The sequence below is a fragment of the Pleurodeles waltl genome, chromosome 5 (assembly GCF_031143425.1).
Source record: "Pleurodeles waltl isolate 20211129_DDA chromosome 5, aPleWal1.hap1.20221129, whole genome shotgun sequence".
NCBI lineage: Eukaryota > Metazoa > Chordata > Amphibia > Caudata > Salamandridae > Pleurodeles > Pleurodeles waltl.
Genome location: NC_090444.1, coordinates 22,136,691 through 22,154,544, shown reverse-complemented (window position 1 = coordinate 22,154,544; position 17,854 = coordinate 22,136,691). Strand labels below are relative to the sequence as shown.

At 46.5% G+C, this 17,854-nt stretch overlaps 1 protein-coding gene across 5 annotated transcripts in view; it reads right to left on the bottom strand.

The window, feature by feature from the left end:
- B4GALNT2 (beta-1,4-N-acetyl-galactosaminyltransferase 2 (SID blood group)) overlaps nucleotides 1–17,854 on the bottom strand; it is a 302,788-nt gene that overhangs the window by 2,169 nt on the left and 282,765 nt on the right. For all 5 annotated transcript variants that reach the window (XM_069233513.1, XM_069233511.1, XM_069233512.1 and 2 more), the window contains exon 10: nucleotides 5,136–5,358. In XM_069233513.1, the coding sequence (XP_069089614.1) occupies nucleotides 5,136–5,358 (223 nt within the window). The remainder of the gene's footprint in view (nucleotides 1–5,135; nucleotides 5,359–17,854) is intronic.

Below are 17,854 nucleotides of genomic sequence, written 5' to 3'. Positions count from 1 at the left end.
GGAGGTGTCCAGAGCTCCTCCAGTGTGCTCCAGACCTCTGCCATCTTGGAAACAGAGGTGCTGCTGGCACACTGGACTGCTCTGAGTGGCCAGTGCCACCAGGTGACGTCAGAGACTCCTTGTGATAGGCTCCTTCAGGTGTTGCTAGCCTATCCTCTCTCCTAGGTAGCCAAACCCTCTTTTCTGGCTATTTAGGGTCTCTGTCTCTGGGGAAACTGTAGATAACGAATGCAAGAGCTCATCCGAGTTCCTCTGCATCTCTCTCTTCACCTTCTGATAAGGAATCGACTGCTGACCGCGCTGGAAGCCTGCAAACCTGCAACATAGTAGCAAAGACGACTACTGCAACTCTGTAACGCTGATCCTGCCGCCTTCTCGACTGTTTTCCTGCTTGTGCATGCTGTGGGGGTAGCCTGCCTCCTCTCTGCACCAGAAGCTCCGAAGAAATCTCCCGTGGGTCGACGGAATCTTCCCCCTGCAACCGCAGGCACCAAAAAGCTGCATTACCGGTCCCTTGGGTCTCCTCTCAGCACGACGAGCGAGGTCCCTCGAATCCAGCGACTCTGTCCAAGTGACCCCCACAGTCCAGTGACTCTTCAGCCCAAGTTTGGTGGAGGTAAGTCCTTGCCTCACCTCGCTGGGCTGCATTGCTGGGAACCGCGACTTTGCAGCTACTCCGGCCCCTGTGCACTTCCGGCAGAAATCCTTTGTGCACAGCCAAGCCTGGGTCCACGGCACTCTAACCTGCATTGCACGACTTTCTAAGTTGGTCTCCGGCGACGTGGGACTCCTTTGTGCAACTTCGGCGAGCACCGTTTCACGCATCCTCGTAGTGCCTGTTTCTGGCACTTCTCCGGGTGCTACCTGCTTCAGTGAGGGCTCTTTGTCTTGCTCGACGTCCCCTCTCTCTTCAGGTCCAATTTGCGACCTCCTGGTCCCTCCTGGGCCCCAGCAGCGTCCAAAAACGCTAACCGCACGATTTGCCGCTAGCAAGGCTTGTTAGCGTCCTTTCGGCGGGAAAACACTTCTGCACGACTCTCTACGGCGAGTGGGATCCGTCCACCAAAGGGGAAGTCTCTAGCCCTTTTCTTTCCTGCAGAAACCTCAGCTTCTTCTGTCCAGTAGAAGCTTCTTTGCACCCGCAGCTGGCATTTCCTGGGCATTTGCCCATCTCCGACTTGCTTGTGACTTTTGGACTTGGTCCCCTTGTTCCACAGGTACCCTAGATTGGAAATCCACAGTTGTTGCATTGCTGGTTTGTGTATTTCCTGCATTATTCCTCTAACACGACTTCTTTGTCCTTAGGGGAACTTTAGTGCACTTTGCACTCACTTTTCAGGGTCTTGGGGAGGGTTATTTTTCTAACTCTCACTATTTTCTAATAGTCCCAGCAACCCTCTACAAGGTCACATAGGTTTGGGGTCCATTCGTGGTTCGCATTCCACTTTTGGAGTATATGGTTTGTGTTGCCCCTATCCCTATGGTTCCCCATTGCATCCTATTGTAACTATACATTGTTTGCACTGTTTTCTAAGACTATACTGCATATTTTTGCTATCGTGTATATATATCTTGTGTATATTTCCTATCCTCTCACTGAGGGTACACTCTAAGATACTTTGGCATATTGTCATAAAAATAAAGTACCTTTATTTTTAGTATAACTGTGTATTGTGTTTTCTTATGATATTGTGCATATGACACTGAGTGGTACTGTAGTAGCTTCACACGTCTCCTAGTTCAGCCTAAGCTGCTCTGCTAAGCTACCATTATCTATCAGCCTAAGCTGCTAGACACCCTATACACTAATAAGGGATAACTGGGCCTGGTGCAAGGTGCAAGTACCCCTTGGTACTCACTACAAGCCAGTCCAGCCTCCTACAACCATCACTACAGTTTTGGACAAAAGAATCAGGCACAGGGTTATTGATCAGCGCTGAGGTCCCTAACGCTAATAGAGCATGAATGTGTCTGTTATCTCTCCTCTGTCTCTCTTGAAAAGTAACACAGCAGAGGTACAATACCTTTATTGAATAGGTACCTACAAAAAAGAATACATTAATCTCTCAGCATTTCAGTAAATCTGACAGTGGTTGTCGATGCCAGCAGCAAGAGGTCTTCTCAGGACAGGGCATGCAGAAAAACATTAGTAGTACTGAATAATGCAGTTGGATTCAGGGACACGTAGAATAACATGAGCAAATCATACTCCTGCCTATTGCTAACTTGGTGGTTCCATCTTCCTGACACTAAAAAGGTGTTCTGTCTACTTTTCTCAGTCAAACTTACCTGCCATATGTTCACATTTCAAGATGTTGCAAAGGTCTATGCATGACACTTAAATAGAACTATACATACAATCAACTGCATTCATGTTGAACATAGCTTTTCTGTCTTTGTTTACTTTTGTTATCATCCAGGGATCATGAAAGCAGCTCGAAAATAAATTTCAAAGTGCTTTCTTCTTATATTTATAGTTCAAGTATGTACTGATAGGGAGACAAATGCAGAATTTTTGTGGTTTTGCTAATTTGTGTACCGGTGTGGACATTTAATATACTAGCCATGCCAGAAAAAAATGGCCAGGCCACTAAACTGGGAGTCTTGCCGATCCATGTCTTGTTCCGTAGAACTTGTGGAAGTGCTCCAGAAGATAAAATATATTCACACTAACTCCATCAGCCATGTGAAAATAAAGTCTGACAAGCTGAGTAAGACATTTACTTCAACCAGCGGCAGCATCAGTGAGCCAATATCCGGGGGTCTAAAGAACAACTAGAGCACTTAGAGTCTTACGTATGGTAAAAGTGGGGCAGCCCTGAAGCCATCTTTATGGAATCAAAGATGTAAACTGTAAAGCATTTGCTTTAGAAATGACAAAATGAGGGTTTTGGTTTTTCAAAGAAATTAAGGTTAGTGGTTCAGAAAGCTAAAATCAAGACATATGTTTTTATGAGGTCCCAATATCCTCTCCATCCATGTCAGCAAAATATCCTGACATACAGAATGAAAGATACACTTTCAATATCAGCAGCAGTCCGTCAGTTAACTCCTTACTCACAAACTGCAGCTCCACTTCAGAGTTCTAATATTTTGTATTCAAGACAAACATGAGGTACTCCTCAACATCATTTTGTTGGAATAGGAGCTTTTCAAGTTAAAGCCTTTCTTGAGGACAGACATCCCACCCTCCCAAGACCTCTGCGACAACTTCGGCACCTTCTTCCACTGGAAAATTTAGGACATCTACAAAGGATTCGCAAGCAAAGGCCCCTCTCTCCCGCCCACCAGCACCATGAGGATGCTTACCACCAAACGATAATGGAAACCTGGAAGACACCTCGGAAGACACCCTCAAGCTCATGAATACCACCTACTCTGAGGCACCTCAGACCCATGCCCTCACCACATCTTTAATCAAGCCAGTGCCATCGTTGTTCCCAAGCTATGCCAAACCATCAACCGCACCATCGAAACCTCTACCTTCCTGGACACCTGGAAACCTGCGGAAAAAATCCCCTCCTGAATAAACCTTCCACAGACCTAACGGAGCTGAAAAACTACATACGAAACACACTGCTCCTTTTTCTAGCCAAGGCAATCGACAAAGCCATCAGTGCATGACTCACCGAGTTCATCAAAGCCAACCACATTCTCAACCCCTCCCCATCCGGATTCAGGAGCAACCACAGCACTGAAACCACACTCCTAGCAGTAACAGATGACATCCTCACCCTACTGGGCTGCGGCGAGGCAGCTGACCTCATCTTGCTCAAACTCTCCGCCACCTTCGACACCATCTCCCACACACCCTGTGCACCAGACTACATGACACTGACAACCACTGCAAAGCACTGGAATGGATCCACTCCTTCCTCACCAACTGAACCCAGAAAGTCAGGCTCCCACTTTTCACCTCGAAGCCGATGGAAACCAGAGGCAGAGTCCCCCAGGGCTCTTCCCTGAGACATCTACATGACTCTGCTCGCTAAGATTGTCAGTCACCACGGGCTCAACATTGTCTCATACGCTGACGAGACACAACTCATTTTCTCCCTCACCAACGAACCATCAACAGCCAAAAATAACTTTCACAACCGAATTAAGGCAGTTGCCGACTGGGTGAGGGACAGCTGCCTCAACCTCAACTCAGACAAGATGGGGATCCACATCTCATGCCCGCCACTTCCACCTGGGACGACTTCTGGTAGCCCTGTAGCCTTGGAACTGCCTCACCTCTGACTGACCATGCCAACAACATCAGCATCATTCTCAACTCATTACTGTCCAAGGCCTGCCAAGTCAACACCGTCTCCTTATCATGCTTCCACACCCCCTTTGCTTGCTCCAGAAGATCTTCAAGTGGCTCCCCATTGATGCAAAAAGAACAGTCACTGAAGGACTCGTCAGCAGTAAACTCGACTTCAGCAACGCACTCTATGCCAGAATCAACAAAAAAACTCCATTCAAGACTCCAGAGAATGCAGAATGCCACGGCCAGACTGATCCTGGACATCCCCCACCACAGCCACATCTCCGCCCACCTGAGAGACCTACACCGTCTCCCCGTCGACAAACGCATCACCTTCAAACTCCTGACCCACACATACAAAGCTCTACACAACATCGGACCTGCCTACCTCAACCACCACCTCTCCTTCTACAACCCATCCAGGCAACTCCGCTCAGCGCACTGGCCCTCGCTACCATCCCCAGGATCCAGAAGAGCACAGATGGAGGTAAATCCTTTTCCTACCTCACCACGTAGACCTGGAACATAATGACGTTCTACCTCAGGCAGTCCCCATTGCTGGCTCAATTCAGGAAGGACCTCAAGACCTTGGCTTTTTGACTGACCCGTGTCCCCCAGCTAGCGCCTTGAGACCCCCTGGGTGCTAAGTTATGCTTTAGAAATGTTGGTTGATTGATTGATTGATTGATGAGCAGGCTACAGTAAATTAGAATTGAGATTTTAATGAAGGCATGAAACCAGGAAGTTAAAAATCTGAAAAGAGATAAGGGTTTTTAGCAATTTAACGTGCAAGGTATTATAAATACTGTACATAGATGAGGTCCCTACACAGAAGGGATAGGTCATAATGGGACCGGGAGGGAACAGGCATGCTTCATCTTACCTGTGTGTGCCACTCTTGCCAGCTTGGGGTCAAAGCCAACACTCTGGACCCTGACTGTGTGCGCCATGAAGAAGTTGACGACTCCACCAGAGAGGACACAATTTGGAAATCCTTCGATTGGCCCATATGAGCCTCCTCTCCAGTGCACGCAGTCTCCGTCCTCATCGCCTTCTTCGTACAGAAGTCTGAAGCTGAAAAAGTTTCCATCCACGTTCCCACCCACCTGGGGGAAGCGAAGTTTATGTCAGAGTCAGCACTATAAACAGACATTTAACAAACATGTGAGAAGCTCTGGCGTCCACCCTCTACTCTCCTCATTGTAGGAAAGTACCATCTTGCCTGGCATGTTACCCCCATTTTTCACTGTATATATGTTGTTTTAGTTGTATGTGTCACTTGGACCCTGCCAGCCAGGGCCCCAGTGCTCATAAGTGTGCCCTGTATGTGTTACCTGTGTTATGACTAACTGTCTCACTGAGGCTCTGCTATCCAGAACCTCAGTGGTTATGCTCTCTCATTTCTTTCCAAATTGTCACTAACAGGCTAGTGACCAATTTCACCAATTTACATTGGCATACTGGAACACCCTTATAATTCCCTAGTATATGGTACTCTGCTCTCTTCCACTTGTTCTTAGGTACCTCCTCTGATCTTCAATGTAAAGCTTGAATTGACTTGTGAGTTGTACACTATTGCATATCTCAATCATATATTCAAACCCCTTCCCTTCACTGTCATTGCTTCCCGAATTCCTCTGTCTCTACCAGCAGTGCTCGTATAGCATACAAACCTCTGCCCAGTTGCCCCATGTTTTGGACCTCGTTGGGCAGTCTCCCATGAAATTCAATACACTGTTCCTCGTGGTTTCTTAGAGGTTTATGTGTCTTTTGTATTGAGGGGCAGTCCTTGGACCTTCACTGTATTGGGAGCTGCCCACCTTTCTAGATACCACCAAGAGGACAACATACAGTATGTCACAAATACTACTGATCCAGAGGTGCACTCCCCTGTGGGTCACACATGATTTGAGATTGGACTGTTACCAAGAACTAACAATAACAATCGATGTTTCTATTCATTTGCAGAAAGAGCCTTTGAGGATCATAACCCCAATACCAGAGGCAATAACCGCTCCCTTTTTCTTTCACCTGACCAATGACATGACCCCCTGTGTAGGGTGGCCCTTCAGGCTATGCACGGCTCAGTCCATGACACGGGTTATGACATTAGAAAGGGAAGAAGGTTCTTATGTTATTCCTGAGATTTCTTAAACCATCCTAGCATTAATACACTTGCTCACCTGTCACACTGGTACTGCAGCAAGCCACCCCCCTTCCCATAGAACCAGGTTGTTAGACCCGGCATCCTTGGCATAGTCTCCCCTGTCCTTTTTGCCTCTGCTTCCCCTGTTTTGACTGTGCTGGACTCTGTTTTTGGTACTCTGGGCACTTTACCACTGCTGACCAGTGCTAAAGTGCAAGTGCTCCTGTGTAAATTGTATGCCTAATTGGCTTATCCCTGATTGGCATATTTGTTCTACTGGTAAGTCCCTACTAAACTGAACTAGAGGTGCCCAGGGCCTGTAAATCAAATGCTTCTAGTGGGCCTGCAGCACTGGTTGTGCCACCCACATGAGTAGCTCTGCAAACATAGCTCAGACCTGCCACTGCAGTGTCTGTGTGTGCAGTCTTGCACTGCCAATTCGACTTGGCAAGTGTACTCACTTGCCAGGCCTAAACCTTCCCTTTTTCTACATGTAAGGCACCCCTAAGGTAGACCCTAGATACCCCATGGGCACAGTGCAGTGTATGTTAAAGGTGGTACATGTACTGGTGTGTTTTATATGTCCTAACAGTGAAATACTGCTAAACTCAGCTTTCACTGTTGCAAGGCCTATCTCCCTCATAGGTTAACATGGGTGCTGCCCTTACATGATATTTAAGCGCAGATTCCCTTTGGGGGAAGACCGAAATGTGGAGTTTGGTGTCTCTGAACTCACAATTTAAAAATACATCTTTTGGTAAAGTTGGTTTTTAAATTGTCAGTTTGAAAATGCCACTTTTAGAAAGTGGGCATTTTCTTCCTCAAACCATTCTGTGACTCTGCATATTTGTGGATTCCCTGTCTGGGTCAGACTGACAGTTGGGCTGGTGTGAATCCCCTCTAGACAGTGAGGCAAAGGGAGCTGGGGAGTTGCCTGCATATCCTGATGGGCCATCTGAGCTAGAGTGGAGGGAGCAGTGGGCACATACACCTGAATGGGATGTGCCCGCCCTTACACAATGCAGTCTCCAATCCCCTGGTGTGAGCCTGGAGCCAGGCCTGGGCAAGGCAGGATATTGTGAACAACTGAGAATTTCCTTTGGAGTAGGCCTACTTCAAAGGCAGAAATGGTGTAAGAAGAGCACCCAAAACCCCTGAAAATCAGATTTTCTTCAAGGAATCAAGAGGAACCTCTGCCAAGGAGAAGAGCTGAAGAGCTGAGGAGAAGTGCTGCCCTGCCTGTGACTGTGCTTTGTTGGGCTATCCTGCAGTTGCTGCTTCTGCCTGTGAAAGGGGACAAAGACTGGACTTTGTTGTGGATTCCTGTTTGAGAAGAATCTCTAAAGGCTTGAGTTGAGCTTGCCTCCTGTTGTTGAAGTCTCAGGGCCATCAAAGACTTCTCCCTGTCAGCACCTGGACTCTCGGTGAGACTTCTGCCCTGCCACGTGGTGCCCCATCCAGTCTCTGGGCCCTTGAAAGGTGAAGCTGGTGGAAAAGGACTGAAATCCACGCAAACACTGCCATGCGTAAAATTTTCGATGCACCACCTGCAGCTCGGCTGATAAATAACGCGCCACTGGCCTCGCGGCTGAAATCAACGCTCTGCCTTGGAGATGTTGGGTCTGCCTGGATGTGTGTGTGTGTCTACCAGATCCATTGCAGCCCGTCATGGTGATCAGGAGACCCTGGAGACCCTGGAGCCTGAAAGAGTGGCCCAGGCGCCTGACAGAAGGAAGAAGAGGTGTGGGAAACCCAGACTCTTACTGCAGGTTTTGCCAAACCTGTCAGGCAAGAGGCAAGAGTAGGGGGGGAATGTAAGGCCAACCTTTTCCTGTAGTTCATACCCCCTTTGTGAGGGTGGGTATTGACATTGTGAGGCCTGTGGACATCAAGACAGCCTTAGGCAACAGGTTCATACTGGACTCTGTTTTTGGTACTCTGGGCACTTTACCACTGTTGACCAGTGCTAAAGTGCAAGTGCTCCTGTGTAAATTGTATGTCTAATTGGCTTATCCCTGATTGGCATATTTGATCTACTGGTAAGTCCCTAGTAAAGTGAACTAGAGGTGCCCAGGGCCTGTAGATCAAATGCTTCTAGTAGCCTGCAGCACTCATTGTGCCACCCACATGAGTAGCCCTGCAAACATAGCTCAGACCTGCCACTGCCGTGTCTGTGTGTGCAGTCTTGCACTGCCAATTCGACTTGGCAAGTGTACCCACTTGCCAGGCCTAAACCTTCCCTTTTTCTACATGTACGGCACCCCTAAGGTAGGCCCTAGATACCCCATGGGCACTACCCACTCCCGTACCCAGAAGCCATTCTTTTAAGGTCAATCACTGCCCTTGTGGTGGGACGTGCATTGATGGGTGTTTTTACCCGCATGGGGTTCCCCAAGGAAGTAGTATCTGAAAGGGGTACCAACTTCATATCTACTTATATGAAGTCTCTGTGGAAGGAGTATGGGGTTACATATAAGTCACCATTCCTTACCACCCCCCAAAGTAATGGTCTGGTTGAGAGGTTCAACCGCTCCTTGAAAGGCATGATTATGTGCCTGTCAGAGCCCTTGAGCCCTTGAGGCGGAAGTGGGACGTCCTCTTGCCATGTCTTCTGTTTGCATACAGGGAGGTACCTCAAAAGGGTCTTGGGTTTAGCCCTTTTGAGTAACTGTAAGGCCGCCCTGTCAGGGGACCTTTGAATCTGGTGAAGGAGGGCTTGGAGAAAGACCCCAGTAAGCCCCCCCATGATGTATTAATTACATGCTGGCTTTCAGAAATCAGACAGCCTGCTTTCGGAGGCTTGCTCAGGAGAACCTGGAGACAAACCAGGAAGACATGAAGCGCTGGTATGACCAGAATGTCACTCTGGTTGAGTTCCGGCCTGGGGAAAAAGTGTGGGTGATGGCACCAGTGAAGCCTAGGGCACTCCATAATAAGTGGAATGGACCTTTTGAGGTGGTGGAGTGCAAGGGTGATGTCACCTATCAGGTAAACTTGCAGACTCCCAGGAACCCTTTGAGGGTCCTGCATGTGAACCGCCTCAAGCCTCACTTTGAACGGTCTGAGGTGACCATAGTCCTGGCAACAGATGATGTGGTGGAGGAAGAGAGTGAGCCTCTTCCTGACCTCCTGTCTGCCAAGGAGAAAGATGGTTCTGTGAAGGGTGTGAACATCTCCCACTCACTGACCTTAGAGCAACATAGGGACTGCCGTCAGGTGTTGGGACAGTTCTACTCATTGTTTTCCTTGACCCTATGGTGTCACTCATTTGTGTACATATGATGTGAACACTGGAGACAATCCTCCTGTCAAACATAAAGGTTATAGGTTGACTGACAAGGTTAGGGCTAGCATCAAAGAGGAAGTCTCAGAGTTGTTAGCATTAGGGGTTATTGAGTTTTCCAGTAGCCCAGTTGCGGCTTCTGCCTGTGAAAGGGTCAAAGACTGGACTTTGTTGTGGATTCCTGCTTGAGAAGAATCTCCAAGGGCTTGAGTTGAGCTTGCCTCCTGTTGTTGAAGTCTCAGAGCCATCAAAGACTTTTCTCTACCAGCACCTGGACTCTCTGCTGAGACTCCTGCCCTGCCAAGTGGTGCCCCATCCAGCCCCTGGGCCCTTGAAAGGTGAAGCTGGTGGAAAAGGAATGAAACCCACGCAAACACTACAGTGCAGGGAACTTTTTGACGCACCACCCGCAACGCGGCTGATAAACAAAGCACCCCCAGCCTCGCGTCTGAAATCAACGCTCCTCCTGCATCGCGGCTGGAAGATCGACACATCGCGGCTGAAGAAACGGCACGCATCACCCGTTGGCGGCTGCTGTTAATGATGCAAACCCCATGCGGCGTGATTTTCCTACACCGTGCGACCGGATTTTGACGCAACATCGCTGGCGTGAAAGATTGATGCAAGGCCTGCCCCGACCTGAGGTGCCCGCCTGGAAATCGAAGCATCGCTCTCTTGCGAGGGAGAAAAATGACGCATCGCTGACCCGACCAGAGAACGAAACTACACACACCCTCGCTTGCGAGTAAGGAATCAACACATCTCTGACTTTTCCAAAGCCTGCTCTCACGTGCGGCTTTATTTTTTTACACAAACCAGAACTTTGTGTAACAACAGCATTTTCACAGTTTTCTAACGAAGACTCTTATTCTTTTTAAAATTCATAACTTGATTTGTGCATGTTGGATTTTTGTCGTTTTGGTCTTGTTTTGTTTAGATAAATATTTCCTATTTTTCTAAACTGGTGTGGCGTCCATTTTGTAGTGTTTTCCACTTTATTACTGTGTGTTTGGTACAAATACTTTACACACTGCTTCTGGAGTTAAGCCTTTCTGCTCTTGCCAAGCTATCAAAGGGGTCAGTGGAGGTTACCCAGGTGTGTTTCTCCTTTACCCTGAGTAGAATGAGTCTGCTTGGACAGAGTGCAAACCGAATACCAACCACAGACCACATTTCTAAAACAGGTTCTATCATGCCAGACAGGATGCTACAGCTGTATCTTTTTATCAGCAGCTGTTTTCATTGTATCAAAAGGAATGCAGAAGAGAGAGCACCCTGAATTTAGTCTCTCTTTAGACATTACTGCATGTGTGGATAACAGTTTCTCCAGTAAGGAGGTATAGTGGTTCTCAAAGGTAAACATGGATGTATATCAAATGCACTTCTCATAGAACATCTGATGATTAATATTCCAGAAGCAAAGCATGACCACAGACTTTAGTTGAGAGTTCACCAACTCTACTTATTTTCAGCTGCAGAGCTGCATTGTGATTTTTTGTGGAGGACCTTGGTGTTGAGCTCTCCTGACATTGCCTCAAGTTAGCATTTACTCATTCCTTGTTATTTACTTTCTCGTGATGTACCCCTTCCCATAAACACCCTGCCCTATGCTTCCTCATGCAACAGATTCCTAGGTCAGTGAAGATCCCAGAAGAGCAGGAGAGGAAGAAGGAAGACCAAGAAGTAAGTGTAGGAAGTTGGCTCTCTATATACTATTTCAAAGTAAGAAATAGTGTGCACAGAGTCCAAGGGTTCCCCTTAGAGGTAAGATAGTGGCAAAAGTAGATAATTCTAATGCTCTATTTTGTGGTAGTGTCCTCGAGCAGTAGGCATATCAGAGGGTAGTGTTAAGCATTTGTTGTACACACACAGGCAATAAATGAGAAACACACACTCAAAGACTTACTCCAGGCCAATAGCTAACCACAGGTTTCAGATTTACAATTAATACTTTAAATGTAAGGTACTTCACTTAGATACTTTAGGAACTTTGAATGAAAACAATATCATGTACAATCTTTGTAAAAATGGCAAAGTCCATCTTATGGAGACATTTGCTACCCTTTGCACGTTAACAAAGTGTGGAGTGTCACCACTGTTAGGAGATTGTGTTTTCTTTGGCCAATTTATAAGGAAACTGGGGAGACCTATTGTGTCCAGTCTTGACAAACATAAAAATTAGCATTCTTCTTTCATTCTTTTTTTAATTTAATCATAAGTTAATTTATTTGCACAATACACGTCTTGGTGTGTTAGCCCCTGTGAATTTATGTTGCAATGAATCTACAGATTTGAAGAATTTGAACCCAAATAATTGATGATTGGTGCTAAGATAGTTTTAACCTCTAAATGTCCTTGCAAGGTGGCATATTTGGAAGACCATTTTCTTTTTAATATTGGTGATCTTTTGAATTGTTTTACTGGAGTGGATAGCCAGTAAGTTTTCCATATTAATCGTTTAGGATATACCCGAGTATTCTAGTAGAGTGTACATTTAAAGGCACACATTCAGATGTATTCTTCAATTTACAACCAGAAATATGTGAATAGTCATCAATGACCTTTGATAAAACAACAGACACAGATTCAATCTATTAACCAAGGAGATTGATATCATCAGCATAAATAGGCAGATTATAATATTGGTTACCAATCTCAATGTGTTTTAAGTCTTCACGAAGAAGCTCTAAAATAATTAGAAAACATAGGTTTCTACATAGGTGGAGACAAGAGGTACTCTTGAAGGAACAGCAATGACACTGGATTCCTTTTCGGCATCTGAATATGCTGAAGTGGCTGAACCTACCTTTCTGTAAAGTACATAACAAATCTGGGATTGTCTCTTAAAAGCCTTCCTTTCCTGAACCAGGTCTGCATCAAACCGGTCAAGGACATCAAAAAACCCTTCAGTCTATCAGAAAAAATGTTTCCATAGTTTTCCTTCTGTATTAGCCAGGCAATATTTCATTGGATCTAGCAGACCTTCATCATCCTTTTGAATCAAGACAACTGAAGCTTTAGCTGCAATACCTGAAATGTGCCATTTGCCATCAAAATTGATTAACTTAAGGAGGATTGAAATATTTTGTAGAGCATAATTTGTATTTCAGTAGGCACTGGTGACTTATTTTCTTGGAATTGTCCTAAGGCAACAGTTATCTGTTTCTGCCGGACAGACATTAAACATTTCTTTCCGGGTGGAGAGACTTTTGAAAGTGTTAACAGGTGTAAACAGTCCTTTTGTAACAGTGTACACCTACTTGTATGGCCATTGTGCTACCCTATGTGTGGTATTGTACATAATGAAGACATGGCAGACAGTTATGGTAGGTACCTTAATTTAGGGTCAGGCTTCTCGAACAAGTAATTTGTGAACTACTGGGAGCACTCTGGGTGCCAATAAGTACTTCCCCTACTTATAGCCCACCTTACTCAATTAGAAGATTTCTCGTCCTTGAAATAGGTATGGTTACCAACATTGAAAAGTGTGTTTTCAAGCGAAAAGTGTGTGCATATTCCAAACTCTTTAGCTGATGTTTGGGGAAAGATAGTTGAATTTCCAAAATATATTTAAAGCTGGCATTTCAGAAGAATCATTACTAATATTACCTTGTTGGCAAGGGGCACTGCAGCAACTGCTGTGATGTCATGGCTCTTGTAGAGGCATTCCACATTGATCTAATTGTTTGATATTTCTTCCGCAAGCCTGCCTGATGCACTGATCACTGCTGGTAATCTTAAATTAAGTAGCCGTTAGTGTAAACACCACTACAGCCCCAACAATATTTGTTACTAGCTCAGGATTATTTTCATTGACCATTAGTAGGCCTGATTGCAGAAAACGTTGGTGATTTCTGGGTTAGGTAAACTAGGTTAATTACAGTAGAGATGGTAGGTTAGATATAGTAGGTTAGGAATGATTAGTAAATAAGTATGGAAGGTAGGTTTGATAGTTAAGGTATGTAGGATGGGTATGATAGGATAAGTTTGGAAGGTAGGCATTTGCTGGTTAGCTATAGTAGGTAGCTAGGTGTGATTGGTTATACATAGGTAGGTATAGCTGGCTGGTGAGCTACGTTAGATACAGTACATAGGAACGGTAGGTTAGGTATGGTAGGTGAGATTGGTTACACATAGGTGGGTATGGTGATCTAAGTTAGATACAGTAGGTAGGAACAGTAGGTTAGGTAGGTGCGATTGGTTACACATAGGTAGGTATGGCAGGCTGGTGCGCCACGTTAGATACAGTCGGTAGTAAAGGTAGGTTAGGTATGGTAGGTAGGTGTGATTGGTTACGTATAGGTAGGTTTGTGAGCTACATTAGATACAGCAAGTAGAGATGGTAGGGAGGCATGATTGGTTAAGTATAAGTCGGTATATGGGAGACTGGTCAGATAAAGTAGACTGTGTGTAGGGATGGTTGGTTAGCCATGATAGGGAGGTATGTGTGATATGTTAGGTAAAGATTGGCATGGCAGGCTGGTGAGTTACATTACACACAGTAGGTAGGGATGGTAGGTTAGTTCTGGTAGGGATGCAGGTGTGATTGGATAGGTATAGGTTGATATGGCAGATTGAAGGTGCAATGTAGAATTTGGTAGGTATGTTGTGTTAGTGATTTAAGGTTGAATTTGGTAGGTAGGTGTGGTAAGTTATGTACTGTAGGCATGTAGGTATGACTGGTTAGGTATAGGTTCGTATAGCAGGTTGGAGATTTACAGTAAAATTTGTTTCAAAGGTATGGCAGGTTAGGTATGGCAGCAAGGTAAGTGTGAATGGTTAGGTATAGATTGGTATGGTAGTCCTGGTGACGTATAGTAGATATGGTAGATAGGGATGGTGGATTAGGTGTGGTAGGCATGTAGGTGTTATTGATTAGGTATAGGTTGGTATGGCAGATACTTGGTTTAAGATAGAACCTGGGAGGTGGATTTGGCAGGTTGGTGGTTTAAGGTAGAATTTGGTAGGCAGGGATTGTAGGTTTGGTATGGTAGGCATGTAGGTGTGATGGGTTAGGTATAGGTAGGTATAACAGGTTGGTGATTTAAGGTAGCATTTGGTAGGTAGTGATGGCAGGCTAAACATGGTAGGCTTGTAGGTGTAATTGTTAGGTGTAGGTAGGTATGACAGCTTGGTGATTTAAGGTAGTATGTGGTAGGCAGGGATTGTAGGTTTGGTAGGGTAGGCATATATTTGTGATCGGTTACGTATAGGTAGGTATGACAGGCTGGTGATTTAAGGTAGTATTTGGTAGGTAGTGATGGCAGCTTAAGAATGGTACACATGTAGATGTAATCGCTTCGGTATTGTAGGAAAATAGCCCTTTTCTAGACTTGTTACCCCACGTTGTGCCTGTATGTCAGTGTGTTTTAACTGTTTGTCAGTATGTTTTACTGTATCTACTGGGATCCTGCTAACCAGGACCCCAGTAGTTATACTCTCTCCTTGTAAATGTGGTTGTTGATACTGTTAGCACAGTATTCCACTCATAATTGGCACACTGGTGCCCCCTTGTAAGTCCCTAGTACATGGTACATAGGTACCCATGGCAATGGGGTTTCAGGTGATCCCTATAGGCTGCAGCATTTATTTTGCCACCCATTGGGAGCCCATGCAAAGGCTTCTACAGGACTGCTATTACAGCCTGTGGAAAATGGTACATGCACCCTTTCACTGCCATTGACACTGCACCAGGTCACTCATAAGTCACCTATTGTAGAAGGCTGGCCTGGCTTATAGTGGGTACCAAGGGTACTTACACTCTGTGCCAGGTCCAGTTATCCCTTATTAGTGTAGAAGAGGTGTTTCTAGCAGCTTAGGCTGATAGAAGGTAGCTATGGAAAAGCAGCTAAGGCTGAACTAGGAGACATGTAAAGCTCCTACTATACCACTGGTGTCATATGCAAAATTTCATAAGAAAACACAATACACAAGTACTAAAAATAAAGGTACTTTATTTTTATGACAATATGCCAAAAGTATCTCAGTGAGTATCATCAGTATGAGGATAAGTTAGATACACAAGATATATGTACACAGACCAAAATTATGCAGATAATAGCAAAAGGAAGTAATGCAAGCAATGTAAAGTTACAATAGATTGCAATAGGAGCACATAGGTATAGGGGCAACACAAACCATATACTCCAAAAGTGGAATGCAAACCACGAATGGACCCCAAACGTATGTGAGCTTGTAGAGGGTCACTGGGACTGTAAGAAAACAGTGAGGGTTAGAAAAATAGCCCATCCCCAGACCCTGAAAGGTAGGTGTAAAGTGCACCTACTACCCCCAGAGAGCACAGAAGTCGTGATAGGGGTTTCTGCAAGAGGAACAACACCAGAAATGCAACAACAGTGGATTTCCGGACCTGAGTACCTGTAAGAGAAGGGGACCAAGTCCAAGAGTCACAACAGTGTCGAGAGTGGGCAGGAGCCCAGGAAATGCCAGCTGGGGGTGCAAGGAAGCTGCCACCTGTTGGAAGAAGCTTGGAGTTCTTGGCCTAGGAACTTCCCCTTTGGAGGATGGATGTCACACGTCGCGAAGAAGCTTGCAGGGGTGTTCCTACGCAGAAAGACCGCAAACAAGCCTTGCTAGCTACAAGGGTCGTGGTAAAGGTTTTTGGGTGCTGCTGTGGCCCAGGAGGGACCAGGATGTCGCCACTTGAAAGAGGAGACAGAGGGGGTGCCCAGCCACGTAGGGAGCCCTCACAAAAGCAGGCAGCACCTGCAGAAGTACCTGAACAGGCACTTGGAAGAGGAGTGAACCGGAGTCCACCCGAAGTCACAAAAGGGAGTCCCACGACGCCGGAGGACAACTCAGAAGGTTGTGCACTGCAGGAAGGAGTGTCGGGGACCCAGGCTTGGCTGTGCATGAAGGAAATCCTGGAAGAGTGCACAGGAGCCGGAGCAAATCACGCGGTACCCAGCAATGCAGTCTAGCGTGGGGAAGCAAGGACTTACCTCCACCAAACTTGGACTGAAGAGTCACTGGACTGTGGGAGTCACTTGGACAGAGTTGCTGAGTTACAGGGACCACGCTCGTTGTGCTGAGAGAGGACCCAGAGGACCGGTGATGCAGTCTTTTGTTGCCTGCGGTTGCAGGGGGAAGATTCCGTTGACCCACAGTAGATTTCTTCAGAGCTCCTGGTGCAAGAAGGAGGCAGGCTACCCCCAGAGCATGCACCACCAGGCGAGAAAGCCGGCAGGATGAAGCGATACAAGGTTGCAGTAGTTGTCTTTGCTACTTTGTTGCAGTTTTGCAGGCGTCCTGAGCAGTCAGCGTCGATCCTATGGCAGAAGGTGAAGAGAGAAATGCAGAGGAACTCTGGTGAGCTCTTGCATTCGGTATCTGAAGAATTCCCCAAAGCAGAGACCCTAAATAGCCAGAAAAGGAGGTTTGGCTACCTAGGAAGGAGGATAGGCTAGTACGAAAGGTAAGAGCCTATCAGAAGGAGTCTCTGACGTCACCTGCTGGCCCTGGCCTCTCAGAGCAGTCCAGTGTCCAGCACACCTCTGAATCCAAGATGGCAGAGGTCTGGGGCACGCTGGAGGAGCTCTGGTCACTCCCCTTTCCTTTGTCCAGTTTCGCGCCCGAGCAGGGCTGGGGGATCCCTGAACCGGTGTAGACTGGCTTATGCAGAGATGGGCACCATCTGTGCCCATCAAAGCATTTCCAGAGGCTGGGGGAGGCTACTCCTCCCAGCCCTGACACCTATTTCCAAAGGGAGAGGGTGTAACACCCTCTCTCTGAGGAAGTCCTTTGTTCTGCCTTCCTGGGCCAGGCCTGGCTGGACCCCAGGAGGTCAGAAACCTGTCTGAGGGGTTGGCAGCAGCAGCAGCTGCAGTGAAACCCCGGGAAAGGCAGTTTGGCAGTACCCGGGTTCTGTGCTAGAGACCCGGGGGATCATGGAATTGTCCCCCAATGCCAGAATGGCATTGGCGTGACAATTACATGATCTTAGACATAATACATGGCCATGTTCGGAGTTACCATTGTGACGCTGTACATAGGTAGAGACCTATATACAGTGCAGACGTGTAATGGTGTCTCCGCACTCACAAAGTCCGTGGAATTTGCCCTGAACGATGTGGGAGCACCTTGGCTAGTGCCAGGTTGCCCTCACACTAAGTAACTTTGCACCCAACCTTCACCAGGTGAAGGTTAGACATAT